Source organism: Erpetoichthys calabaricus, chromosome 15, assembly GCF_900747795.2.
Source record: "Erpetoichthys calabaricus chromosome 15, fErpCal1.3, whole genome shotgun sequence".
NCBI classification, from domain to species: domain Eukaryota; kingdom Metazoa; phylum Chordata; class Cladistia; order Polypteriformes; family Polypteridae; genus Erpetoichthys; species Erpetoichthys calabaricus.
In genome coordinates, this window is record NC_041408.2 from 101,915,132 (window position 1) to 101,928,974 (window position 13,843).

The following is a 13,843-nucleotide window of genomic DNA, read 5'->3' on the forward strand; positions in this document are numbered from 1 at the left end:
CGGCCTGTACGCTGGTACTGTGAGTGCTGTGCAGAGTGGAGGCAGAACCTCTGCATTTTTTCCAGTTGATTCTGGGGTTTGTCAGGAGTGTGTTCTTGCTCCTACTCTCTTCAATGCTTATATGGACTGGGTGTTGGGCAAGGTCATGGAGTCCAGCGGCTGTGGGGCATCTGTTGGTGAAATAAAAGATTCACGGATCTTTACTTTGCTGACGATGCTGTGATCTTTGCAGAATCAATGGAGGTTCTGATCGGGGCTTTTGAGAGACTGAGTGAGGAGTCTGAGTGTCTGGGTTTGCAAGTGTCCTGGATAAAAACCAAGATCCAGACCTTTAATGACTTCTTGGGCACAGCCAAGAGCAGTGTGTCTGTTTGCGGAGAGAGTGTCGACCTTGTCGCGAGGTTTACTTACCTTGGCAGTGACATTCATGTCTCTGGTGACTCTTTATATGATGTCAGTAGATGGATTGGGAAAGCATGGGGGGTCATGAGGTCGCTGGAAAGGGGTGTGTGGCGTTCTCGATATCTATGCAAAAGGACGAAGGTCCAAGTCTTTAGAGTCCTGGTGCTTCCTGTCTTGTTATATGGTTACGAGACATAACACGAAGACTGGACTCCTTTGGTGTCTCTCCGGAAAATCCTTGGGTAGTGTTGGTTTGACTTTGTGTCGAATGAGTGGTTGCTCATGGAGTCCCGAATGAGGAACATTACCTGCATTGTGAGGGAGCGTCAGTTACGGCACTACGGCCATGTGGCGCGTATCCACGAGGATGATACAGCTCGTAAGTTCCTCATTGTTGGGGACCCGAGTTTCTGGATCACGCCAAGGGGTCGCACACATAACACCTGGCTGTGGTAGATAGAGGGTCACTTCCGGGGGTTGGGACTGGATCGCGTGTCTGTCTGGGAGGTTGCCAACTGGGACCCTGAGTTGTTTCGTTGTGTAATGGGTGCGGCAACGCACTGTACTAGTACATGTTCTCCAACTTGACTTGACATTCAGAAAAATAAAAACATTCTATGTACCTTGTCAACTGTCACCATTTCTCTGCAGATCACATAATTAGATCAGCATCAAGAATAGTACCCAATGTTTAAGGTTTTTCTGTTAATATCTCAAAATGTGTGGTATTGGCTAAACCACCAGCACACAGCAACGAGGAAACAGTGAAACTTGTTCATTACCACATTTGGAGTAACCTATATATAGTCCCAGACGTGAAACACTGTGCAGATGTCAGTTTGATAACATTACAGATGAAGGACACAGTTTATGGAAATATAATGGGAGAAATTAGGCTGAATGCTGATATTGACCAGAAGAATGCTGTGTGTAGCAAACAAGATAGAAAAGACAAAGTGTAAGAAAGCTTAAAATGAATGCCAAAAGGTACAATTTTTTGACAGGCAGAAACTCATAGCAACAAATGGACTGGTGTGCTTATGAATACAAAAGGTGGGCGGGTGTAGCTGAAGAGAAAAAAGCTGATTAAATGTGTTGTAAGAATGACAGTTAGTGACTGATGAAGACTGCCTAGTCACATGCCTCAAATATTTGTAGACCTGACACACATTTTAGGACTGATTTGTGTTTGTAACTTTTAAGGAGTCTCGTCTTGTGGGAGATGACCTTAACTGACTTTAGGTGCATAGTTTATATAAGGAAGTTAATGAGTTTTAGCCTAAGTATAATAAATGTTGATACTGGAATATTAAACTCAGTAATACAAGAGAAATGCAAAAGCCTGTTTAGAAAGAAATTAAATATTAGTAATATTTAAACCTGGGGTGGTAAACAACATGACATACTACTTGTATATTTAAAAAATTTTGAAGTTGTTACCTAAAGGAGTGTGTGCATCAAAGCACTGATTAGTAGTACATAATATCTTGGTTACCGACATTAGGTACATTTGCAGAAAGTAAATGAATGTAATTCAAAAACAAAATTTGCTCATACTAACACAAGAGGAGTACATGATATTTTAGGAGCATCTCTTGTAACTGTTATAAAAGGAAGAGGTGAACAATGAGTAGTTCACAACCATATTAGCACTGGTGGACGGACAATGGGTCAAATGAAATGTGAGGAAAGACTGATGTGGCATGCAAGGATATTAAATAAAATTAAGGAAAGAGTTTTAAGAAGTAGCAAAAAATGAAGACAAAGAGTGACAAGGTATGTAAGAAGAAGCAAGGCACAATGCTATGAAATAGCAGTAAGAACAGAGTCAAAAGGAGATATTAAGTGAGTTGTAATTCCAGCCAGGATGCCAGTCCATCTGTTCCTTCCATTAAAATATGTACTGTGTATGTACATGAACATACACTAAATATAATGGCTAGATTTTGCCACTAACCACTTCCATCAGAGCAAAAGCATGATACACAAATAATTTCACATTTCAGGCAACATGGGTGTTTTGATCTTTATAGGCAGACATACCTGCAAGTGACTAATGTTCTGGTTTGCATCCTTCATACCCTTTGTTAAGGATTCTCTTGACTTCTCAGCTAGAGTTAATCGTTTAGCTAAGGCACGGCACTGAAACAGAAAGGTAAATAAAGAAAATCTGAAATCATGCCAGACCAGGAAGTAATTTTTGAATATGGCGGCCACAAACATTTTCAAGATACTATCGGAAGCAGTTTTCCAATTAAATAGATTAAGGATACTGATAAAATTATTAAGAATATTATTGTGTTTTCTTATGTTTAATAAATTATAGAGGACTCACCTCTGCATAGAAATGCACGGCTTTGCTGTCAGCTACTTGCAGCTGGGATGTCAGATCAGCTACTCGGGCCATATAGTGATTCTTAATAAGATGTTCACGGCACTCCTCATCAGGAACCTACAATAAAACACATATAGAGTTCACCAAAAGTAGAATAACTATGTTTTGTTGAACCTTACAATCTGCAGCATTCACAAGGATACAACAGTTTTACAACAGTCCTATTTCAATTTCACAAAGTATGGATAAATCACACAATGCTACTGGAGACAGAATCTAACTCAGCAAAATCAATTCATTTCAGAAAATGAAGAGGAAGCCATTTTTACTGTATTTTTAATACTTAGTAAAGGAGGCGTGAGTTTAAAAAGTGACAGGGAAGGTTACAATCACCACATCTTCTTTATTTCTTCTAGGTATTGAAACAGACTAACTCCCCAACAATTTTTAAAATTACCCCATCAAAAAAAAAAAAAAATTCATGGTGTTTTGCTAAATTAATTTATAACAACTAATTTCTAGTCATTAAAAGATAAGTGTGGAGTATTTTTAAAGTTGGCAAGTAATAATTCAAAACTATATATCTCTATTACATTAATATGGCTTAGTACCGCAGTGATTTTCTTTTTAAATAAAAATATTAAAAAAAACCAAAAAAAAACCCCAAAGTATACCACAAGATCTGGTCAACTTTATCATTATCTTCAAGGGCACTGAAAGAGTAGGACCAAGCTAAGCTCCCTTAAGGTGTAAGAAAAAAAGCAAGCAGCATACTATTCTTTTGAAAGCCAGGCTTCAAATCTCACTTTAATATCGTTTTGGGGTATTAAAAAAAAAAAAAAAAAAAGTGTCTCCCAAATGTCTTATATTTATGCATAATTAAGAGTTTCTCATAATTTGCTGTGTCTGCTGCCATAAAATCTGTCTGAATTTAAAAAAACAAAAACTGCAGTATTCTGCAGTGGGCTGGCGCCCTGCCTGGGATTTGTTCCTGCCTTGCGCCCTGTGTTGGCTGGGAGTGGCTCCAGCAGATCCTCGTGACCCTGTATTAGGATATAGCGGGTTGACAAACGACTGAAAACTGCAGTATTTCTATAACCATGCAACTTTCAGTAAGGAAACAAAAAACTAATGACAACTTATGAAACAATATTACAAGTACATTTTGCAATTGGATCTTGACAATTATTAAAACATTCAAATTATGAAAATGTTTTTCCTATAGTACTGTGTTGTACACTGTATGTACAATTGTAATCCCAATTTATAAACAAAAAAAACAACAGAACAACATAAGAAATAAACTGAAAAACATAAACCATGGTGAAGTATAATCCAAGGAAAAACTAAAGACGAAAGCTGCCAGCATGGTCAATAAAACCTAGTTATCTACTAAGTACTTCATGCACCAAGAAATGAATCCACTTCATAAGATGACATATTACAGGTTTGCCACAGCCTTAACTAAATCTGCCTATTCCATTTACAACCGTCATTGAGATCATTTCAGGTTCATTGGAAACTCGAAACTATGTTAACAAAGAACTGGGTTATATGAAACAGCTTCTTTTATTGAAGAACCCTTATGTTTTTAAACCTTTATGACTTGCTTTCTTTCAAAATTAGAGATAAAAGATTATCTGGGCTAAACTGGAAGTGTATCTTGCAGTTTAAGCCAGTTAGTAACCCATGCACAAACCTGATTATATATCACACATATGAAACGTATTAAAAATCTGTAATTGAAAACTTTCTTTTATCTTACCTCATCACTGTTTGTTGTTGACAAAAGAATTCCAATCTAAAACATTAAAAGAAAATATAATACATTAGCTTTAGATGTAGTTTTTATAATTAACTGCTGTTTTAGGTAAAGAAGTGTAGTAAGTCTCATCTCTCAAATTTACTATTTTTGCTTCCAAATTTTCTACAAAGGGAGAAAAATAATATCAGGAACTGAAGTAACACTTTCAAAAAAAGTATATAAAATATAGCAAAAGGTTCTAAGACTAATAACTCCCCAAAACCCAATTCCACCATTATGGGAAACACAATCAGTAGGCATTATGTATACATTTTCTGAACTTCCTTCAAACACAATTTGGCAGGGAGTCAGAGTTTATCTCAGGAACAACAGGCAGAAGGTAGGATAACACCCTAGAAAGAGACCCAAGTCATTGCCAGGCACACTCATGCATGCACCCATGCTTATGCACACATGACCAATTATGTATCAAACTGAAAACCTATGCAGACACAGAGAGGAGGCACACAATTCACAATGACAGAACTCAAGTCTGGGATTTGAACTCAAGAGCTGTGACACAGATTTGTAACCACTGTGGACCTCCAGCTGGGTAGTCTGTGATGAGTGTACATCAATGCATTCTGTTATTTTGCTTCAATAATGTAAAAGTAAAATAGCATGTCATTTTAGTACCCAATATGGGTCACACAGTTTTACCATTTCAGCAATGTTTAATGTTGTCAATCAAGTCCTAAGAACCACAAAACACAGTTGAAAGTGCCTGCTTTGTATTTCTTACTCTTTGTATAGATTTTCACCCACTGTTTATTATCATTTAAATCAAATGCACAAGATATCCATTTATATAATTATTGTAAAGCAAATGTCCTCATTGCTTATGATGTCATAGACAAGGCCATTTCTCTAGTATTTTTGTTTCAGTATTACTTTTATTTGTCAGTTTCTATATTTCTAAGGTTAGGGCCTGATTTGGCAAACAGGAGTTAATGGTGCATCGAATAATTACAAAAAAGCACACATCTATGTGTTATAAATGAGATTATAAAAGGGACGATATGTGAACCATGTTTAAAAATATGAGCATCTGAATTGTTTTTGATGAGTAATTAACATGGACACACACTGGTTAAATGTAGTTAGTTCATGCTTTGCTTAAATTGAACACACTGGAAATTGTAAAGATAGAAAATTGTACCCACTATTGTTTTTAATTTAAAGGGTTAAAGGTATTATCAGGGACAAAGCAAAAACAAACCAATCAACCAGGTCAGAGCACCAGTCTAATGAAGATATATTTTATAATATATAACCAATTTAGCATGATATATACATTTTTTCACAGGTAGACACTTCTTGCCTATTTAGCTAGTGTTAAAAATAATTTTCTTTGTGGTGTAAGACTTTTGCACAGAAACATAAACAGGCGGGTTTCGAGTTACAATAATTCTGTAGACACAAACAAACACATAAAGCTTCAAAAGTTTTCTTTTTATACGGATTTCCATTAATTTTCATCCAGTGACATCTGGGACTTACTTACAAATGAAGCAAGATTGTATGATGCAGAAGAAAATGTTGCAGCAATTATTAACCTGCTGCAGACATTGTCACTATTTTTAATCATTGTACTTCACTGCTATTTTGTTAATAAGTTTTAAACGTTCTTTTATAACATAAGTAATAATGCCTAATATATTTTTGACAATATTTCAATTTGCAGATGTTTTCAGGTCAGGTTCTGACTTGCATACAAAACTGGGTTACAAACACCAGCAAGAATGAAGTCATTTGGAATCTGACGACTGTCTAGATTTATGTGTCTATGTATATGCACTGTATACATATTTTTCAGAAATCAGCATATTTACAGTTCCTTGCATATATATTTTACTTGACTTTTTTAAGAAAAAGCATGCCATTTATCTGCCTCTTGATCTTGTAAGAAGGAAAACAGCGTAACCTTAATGTCCATATTTGATGGAAAAATCTCCCTTCTTATTTTTAAACTAGTTAAATATCCCAGCATAGGTTTTTTCCCTGATTTTAAATGACTGGATATCTGTCTTATATCATGTTAGAATGCCAGAATACAAAATGCCCAAGCCTAATGTTTACACTTTCTACTCCTCTGCTACAATTCCATTATAATACTTGCTCCCCAGCACTGGATACACTGGAAGGGAATCTAGTACTGGTTGGTGGTTGTATTTTCTAGTGTGGGTTCTATTATACACAAGCTGCCACAATTTTACAAAAAAATTCAGTGATTCAAAAATTACTGAACAAGAATTTGGTACTAGTAGAGGTCGTATTTTGATTTGTTACTACAGTCAATTGTACAGTTTAAAGAAAACCTTGTATTTCAAATGTCACTGAAATAGTCAGCTTTTGGGTTTTGCAATGAGGATGGCATCACAATCCACAGAAAATATAGAAGATATTTATGTAAAATTAACTGAGAAGTAGAAGCAGTTTAATTATATGCACATCAGTAGTTTAGTAGTTTTTTGATTCAATGTAAAATACATTAGTTATGGACAAATTTCAAATTGCCATCAATGTCTATAAACTAACCCAAGTAATACTGTATATGATCATAATCACGGAAAAACACCACACTTTCTAAATCTATGCTAAACAACGATTAATTTTTAAACTGTTAATTATAAACAAATCTCAAAGATCAGATATTGTAAAATCTACAAAGAATAAAATGCCACTTGAATTTCACATGTCTCTCTTCACCATGTTTGGCATTATTGTTTTCTCAGACGCCAGTGGACATCCATTTTTTACTATGCTAACTGAGGCCTTAGGCACATATACTCTGATCTAATGTATTACCCTATGTGCTGTACCCTTACCAAATAATATTTTAAAGAGACTGTCTTTAATTGCAATAGCCCCTTGCCTACTTTTGTTTAAAAACATGCTGAACACCAAAGTTCATATAGCACTCAAAATCACAGCTTATATGGTAGGTACAGCTGACCAACTAAGTCGGACAAATATATTTTAACTACTTCTCCGTAAGCTCATGTGTACTATTTCACTACTCCTAACTCTCCTCTCAACCCAAATTAAAAATACAAAAGAAAAAATGAAATGATTCCCTTTTACAACATACAGGTACTGGCACAAGTATAAGGAACACAAAGAAGTAGGGCTCACCAAGCTTTCACTCCGCACAGGCTGTCTAGTGTTTCTCTCTACCTCTTCCTCTTCAGGAGTTTTTGGCTGAATACTGAGATTCTCTTGGAGAACTGGAGATGGCTGCCTGCTGATGACCCCAATTAACTGAGATTCCAAATCTGACACTCTTTGGTTCTCTTTCTCTAGTTTAATCTTGGCAAGTTGTGCCTCAAGCATCCAGTGCTCCTTCTCTTGATCCAATTTTGCAATCTTTTCTTGACTTTGCTGTACCTAAGACATTAAAATAAAGGTACTTTCAAATCTTGGATATTACACATGCTTGTTGCTGATGATTGCATTTTGAACCCCTAGGTTCAAAACTTGGGGTATTTAATTGTACCTAAAATAGGAAATGCAAAGTTTACTAATTCTGGTCAAAACCTCTGAAGTTAAATAAAAAAAAAAACTAAAAATGCAGCAGGAGTGTTAAATCAAAATTAGTCTTGTAAAGCTGAAATACATTAAATAAACACATACAATTGCAACAGTATGAGCAAATTCTGCTTGTCATGAAGTGTGTCACCTCCTACTTGTCTACTTTTCATAAGTGTTTTTTTAAAAGTTAAAATAATGTATTATTTCATTTACCCTAACAAATACATCTTAATATCAGATAGGCCTGATGAATCATCTATCACTAGTAAACAGAAAACATGAAAGGTATTGTCATTTGAAAAAAAATATTTTTGACAATGCTCATTTAACTTTGTCAGGAATAGAATTAGTTGTTTAAAGCAAGTTTTGCTTAGTGAGATCAGCTTCATTAAGACTTTCTATTTTAACTGTGACATTCATGGAACAGTGATATCTTTGAGTTTATCAAAATTTAAAAAAGAGAACAGGAATATTCATGTATAACTTGCATTAAAATTCATAAAAGGTGATTTAGTTAAAGCTCTTAAGAGAAGGTTACTCCAACCATGCATACTATTTTCCTGTGTAACACCAAATAAACTGTTGTCTTAACAGTGTACGTTTAATGTACTTAAGTCCAATTTACTCATTAAACTATTTCTAAGTTATCTATATAGTGTGAGTAACTGGCAATTTAATTCTGTTAAATTTTAATTAGGAATAATGTGTAATTTTAGCAGATTTAAACTACTGGTTGAGGGATTGTGTTCAGTTGTTTCTATCAAACCCGTATAAGATGGAAGATATTGTGATTTAAGAGTTCAAACTCTTTTTGCCATTGTTTGTTCTAAGAATGTCCAAAGAACTCAAAGTATAATGTAGAAATTACAATATCATACTGATACCTAATTCAGTAATTACCAAGACTAGTAATAGGTCACTATTTCACGGTCCTTATAGCCACCCTGCTTTGCACAAGAAAAATATTAGTATTATTCAATACGCTGTTTTTAAAAAATTTTATTAACAAAAGGATACGGTTTACAGCTTGGCCAAAAACTGAACTGTTACCTCAGAGCTGGTCCTTAAAATGACAAAACTACACCTGTTAACTTCTTTTGCAAGGGAGGGATTAAATGTTAGTTGTAGATTTACTGAAGCAATAAGAAGTAAAGAAATAAACATAGCATATTATTCAGATTTTAAACAGTGTGTGAGGAAATGCAAAATTTGCGGCAAGATAGATAGATAGTCCTCTTAAGAGTGGCGTCATGATAACACAACCATAAGAAACAAAGGCCATTTACAGTGATATAATATTTTCACAAAAAATAACACATGAATTACCATAACAATGCCCATAAGAACACCTGTGCAATTAGCAGGCAGCAGAATAACACAAAAAACTACAATATTTTTCGTTAACTTATTTAGATAATTTAATACTGACTTCACCTATGGGCAAAAGTTTCCAAAATTCTTTGGATTTCTTTAAAAAAAAAAACAAAACAAAACAAAAAAAACCCAACTTATTTTCCCTTTTTTTTATATATATACTTTTCTGATTATAGACTTGATGAAATGGTGACACCTTAGTGCACAGATGGGACTAAATCAGCGTGGCAGAGAAGGACAACTACAATCAACAGCATTTCTGGAGTTCTCATGTTCTGGATCACAAGCCTATCGCAGTCACTTGACTGCTGACTTTGTCTTTCAGCTATACTCAGTCTGTTGATTCTCCTTGGTTACTGGCTTAAAGAAAAAGTATACGATCCGTAAATCTGATTTTGCCCAAGGCATACAGATTGTCTCCAGAATAGCCTGAAAACTCAGAGGTACTAGGTTTCCCTTAATCTGTTAATTCAATTTTATTTGAAATGTCTTATGTTATTTTTAGAACCCTTTTATGTCAACTGTCTGGATTTGTGCATTCTATCATTAATAACACTTAAATAAATGGTTATTTGTTCAACTGGGTATAGCTGGATGATTTTGAGGTAAGAGTGGGGTGCAGACCTAGACTATTCCCTGAGAATTTTGCTAAAAGCTAAAAAAAATCTGTTTCCATTATTATATATATCACAAAACAAAGTACCTGTAGGGCAAGTCCCTCTCTGCTCTCTGCAGAACTTAGAAGAACTCTTTGGTTTGCCAATGCTTCTTCATAAGGCACCGATTCTGGCCGTGGCTTAAATGAAGATAAAATGAGGATTTAAAAATTAAAAAAAAAAAAAAAAAAAAAAGTTGAATTATACTTTAGTTAAGAAAGATTATGGGATTGGTATCTTACCAAAACCAAAACACTGCAAAGTATGCACAAGGACAAGCATGGACACACAACTCTACATAATAATCAAAAAGTAACAGCTCAATGAACTTCCTAATTTAAAATTAACTGGTTTTCCAGGGCAAAACATGAGTGTATTATGCATCATTTCAACTGCACTGGCCATCTAACAAAATAAAACAATAATGGACAATGTTGAACCCTAACTATACTTGTATTTATGAAATTCATACAAGAGAGGAACAAATGATTAACAACATGCTAACAACAAAGAAGACAGCCCTGTTTGAAAATGAATCTGCCAGTAATAAAGACTGCTAACTATTGTGCTGCATTCTATATAACATGTTAATAGTAAACCTTAAATAGTAATATACACAAATGTTTAATAGAATATTGTATAAATAGGTTGTCATAATAAAGGTGTTTAAAAATGTTTCCAAACACTAATTTTAATATTGAAAACCAGCCTAAAATATCACTTTCCAAAAAAAAAAAAAAAGAAGAAGCTATTATTCATTTATTTATTATATATTATAAAATATGTTACACTCACTATTTTAATAATGAATTGCCTTAAACTGTCAGAGTAAGCCATGCCCTATTAGTCCCATGATATAATCCATTGCCTTTCTCCTCACAGCTTCTAGAGGTTCTGATTGTTATTTTGTGGTGTAGTGACTAGAACTGCTCACAAGATTCCATGTGGGGTTCACTAGCACACTACACAGTCTAAACATAGTGTCTCTTGATTTGTATAACCTAACATTTGAATTTCTTCTACCCAGATAAGAATATTGCATCATTTTAATCCCTTAAATCTTTTTCAAAGGTTGCTTTCTGCAAGACACTGTTCTGTATCTGATATTGACAATTAGCATTTATTTTGCCTGCATTAAAATTAATTTTCATTTGTTTACCCGGTTTTGGCTTACTTCTTTTTTAACTATGTAGGAATAATGCAGAAAAGCACTGCTTTGGGATGTGAAATAAGGAAATGTAAAAGCACTGACCTTTCTCAATAACTGGACATAGCTAGCTGCACTCTTCTTATACTGAAGCATACACTCTGCATGAAGAGGGTTCATGGTCCCAGCTCCTCCTCTTGGTCTATATCCCGTTAATGCTGTGAAGAAATCTAGATTGTTGCTGAAAAATGTAGCTATCTGAAAGAAGAAGTAGTTAAAGGAAGGCATTGTGTTTTATGATAAGATTAAGCAAGGCCTTTCTTAACATGGTTCATTCAATTTATTTTATTAATAAAGTAAAACCATAAATATACAACACAACTTCAGTATTTTGTTTCCCTAACAATTAACTTTATATAGTGAATGAAATACTCCTAACAATTCTGCCAGATAAAAAAATAAAAGTGTGAAGATATTATTTTAATACTTTGGATTTGAGTTCATTCTCCAGCACATTACTAGACCAGTGATGTCACTGTGTCGCTCTTTTCTGGTGATTGATAGGGAAAGGGCAGCATCATTTCACATCAAGATTTTTTTTCCCCAAAGCTCCCACATGAAAGATTAGTTTTCACTATTAAATGATAATGTTCATTTTAATTCTCAGAAAAGTGGGTGAAAGACAGCAAGATGGGGCATACTGCCATCTGAATAATTTATTTCAGACCATCAGAGAGCTATGATGACCAGATGTGTTACAAAATGAGGCTATCTATTTAGTCAGAAATTACATTAAATTTTGTCTTACAAATAATGCCATATTTCCAATGTACTTGATTTCTGGCTTGACGGTTGCAAAAAGTTACATTGAGTGTTTTTCTGCACATGTGGACTGAGCAGTCATCTTGCAATTGACATATATGCAGATGCCATGGATTTTATTAAATAAAATGTGTCCAATTAACTCCAGTAAATAGAGTGTATTAAAGACAGTGTTACAGTATGTGACTTGCATTAAATATAACACATTCTGCTTCATCAGCAAGCATACATAACCATTCTTTGCTTTCTGAAGTATATGCTAAATAAAAGTACATAACCATAGCCTATATAAATGGGAATTGATTTAATTTACTCTGTGTTGGTGTCAAGAGAGAGCGAAAACTTATACAAGAACACAACAAGATAAAATCTTCTTTTCAGCTTGGCTTTCTAGGTGGTGTGTCTTTGCAACACGCAAAATCTCTAATGAGAATATCAAATTAATAAAAACATTAGCACTGACAAGCATTTGTTCCAATATTAATTTATTATCAAGCTTCACTGAATTCATAAAACAAGACAGAAATAAGGACTGAGAGAAAGTACCTGAATGGCAGGAGAATAGAAAGTGTTAAGATGAAAGCTGCTTTTATGAAATATCAGCAGAAGTTCAGAATTTTCATAAAACTTCTTAGGAACAGTCCCAATAACTATTATTTAGCCAATCATGTAGTACTATAGTCTAGCAAATAAAAACTATTGTGTAAACCACATCACTCAAAGAGGGCTTGGTGTGGTATGCTGTAGCATCCCTTCTGTAGACATAAAGAATTCTTACTCCCAACTCCTTTTGTGCCAGAATCCTGTTACTATCAGAATTCAGAGGAACATCTACACATCTAAGAGATAAGTACAGGGCCACAGTTTGGGTTGTTTTGACTAGGTCTGTCATTTTTGTGTCATTTCCATATAGCTGCTGCAACTTACTTATTAACTGCCTGAACAAACATTAATCATTGGCTGGAGGATTTTATTTTGAAGATTTTCTACTCACTTCAAGAGAAAAGGTGATTTTTTTATATTTTAAAAAGGATGACTTTCAACATAGAAAAATATTAAAATTTTGATTATTTGTTGACAACTCTTTGACACATACATTCTCAAACTGTGCAGTGTTTTTTTAAATTGGCCAAAAGAGCAAGTATATCACTATTATACTGAAGCTTGAAAAGCGAATAAAACTAGTGCTCTTTTGATACAGCTTAATTACACTGATAATGCATGTACAAATATAACATCGCATTTGTAGTGTTCCCAAGAACTCTTCAACGTAAACCATAAAGCTACTGTTGTTTTCTACACAAGTGTTTGTAATAACCATACAAAAACATGTCCTAAAAAGATGTTTTTCTCTTGTAGGCATTTATTTTTCAAATCATTAGTGATTCATAGGAAATATCTAGGGAAAAGACCTAAAAAATCTACTACATATTAAAAAAACACTAAGATGTTTGTGTCTAGTCTTTCAGAGAAATCTGATTGGTCAGTTTGGCTTGGGTGATGCGCCTAAAGAAGAAATGCAACTGTGAAACATACTGAGTTGCCTTCAAAACCATAAATTATAAAACCTTTAGGTGAGGAGCGCAAGGCACCTCGAAAAATAATGACAGTCTGAGAAACTGGCTTTTTGGAACATGCTTGAGATAGGGGACATCATTCAAGAGAGGTCTAAACACATGCAGATACTGAGGGCTGGTGCTCAAAATACATGTAGAGCGAAAGAGAGCAAATATTTTTAAGATATTTTATTACCTGTCTTTGACAGGTACCGC

At 34.5% G+C, this 13,843-nt stretch overlaps 1 protein-coding gene across 1 annotated transcript in view; it reads right to left on the reverse strand.

Annotated features, from left to right (window-relative positions):
- ppp1r21 (protein phosphatase 1, regulatory subunit 21) overlaps positions 1-13,843 on the reverse strand; it is a 97,895-nt gene that overhangs the window by 23,135 nt on the left and 60,917 nt on the right. The window contains exons 15-20 of the mRNA XM_028820198.2: positions 11,355-11,507; positions 10,150-10,242; positions 7,677-7,928; positions 4,503-4,538; positions 2,738-2,854; positions 2,446-2,544 (exon numbers count right to left, since the gene is read on the reverse strand). Of these exons, the coding sequence (XP_028676031.1) occupies positions 2,446-2,544; positions 2,738-2,854; positions 4,503-4,538; positions 7,677-7,928; positions 10,150-10,242; positions 11,355-11,507 (750 nt within the window). The remainder of the gene's footprint in view (positions 1-2,445; positions 2,545-2,737; positions 2,855-4,502; positions 4,539-7,676; positions 7,929-10,149; positions 10,243-11,354; positions 11,508-13,843) is intronic.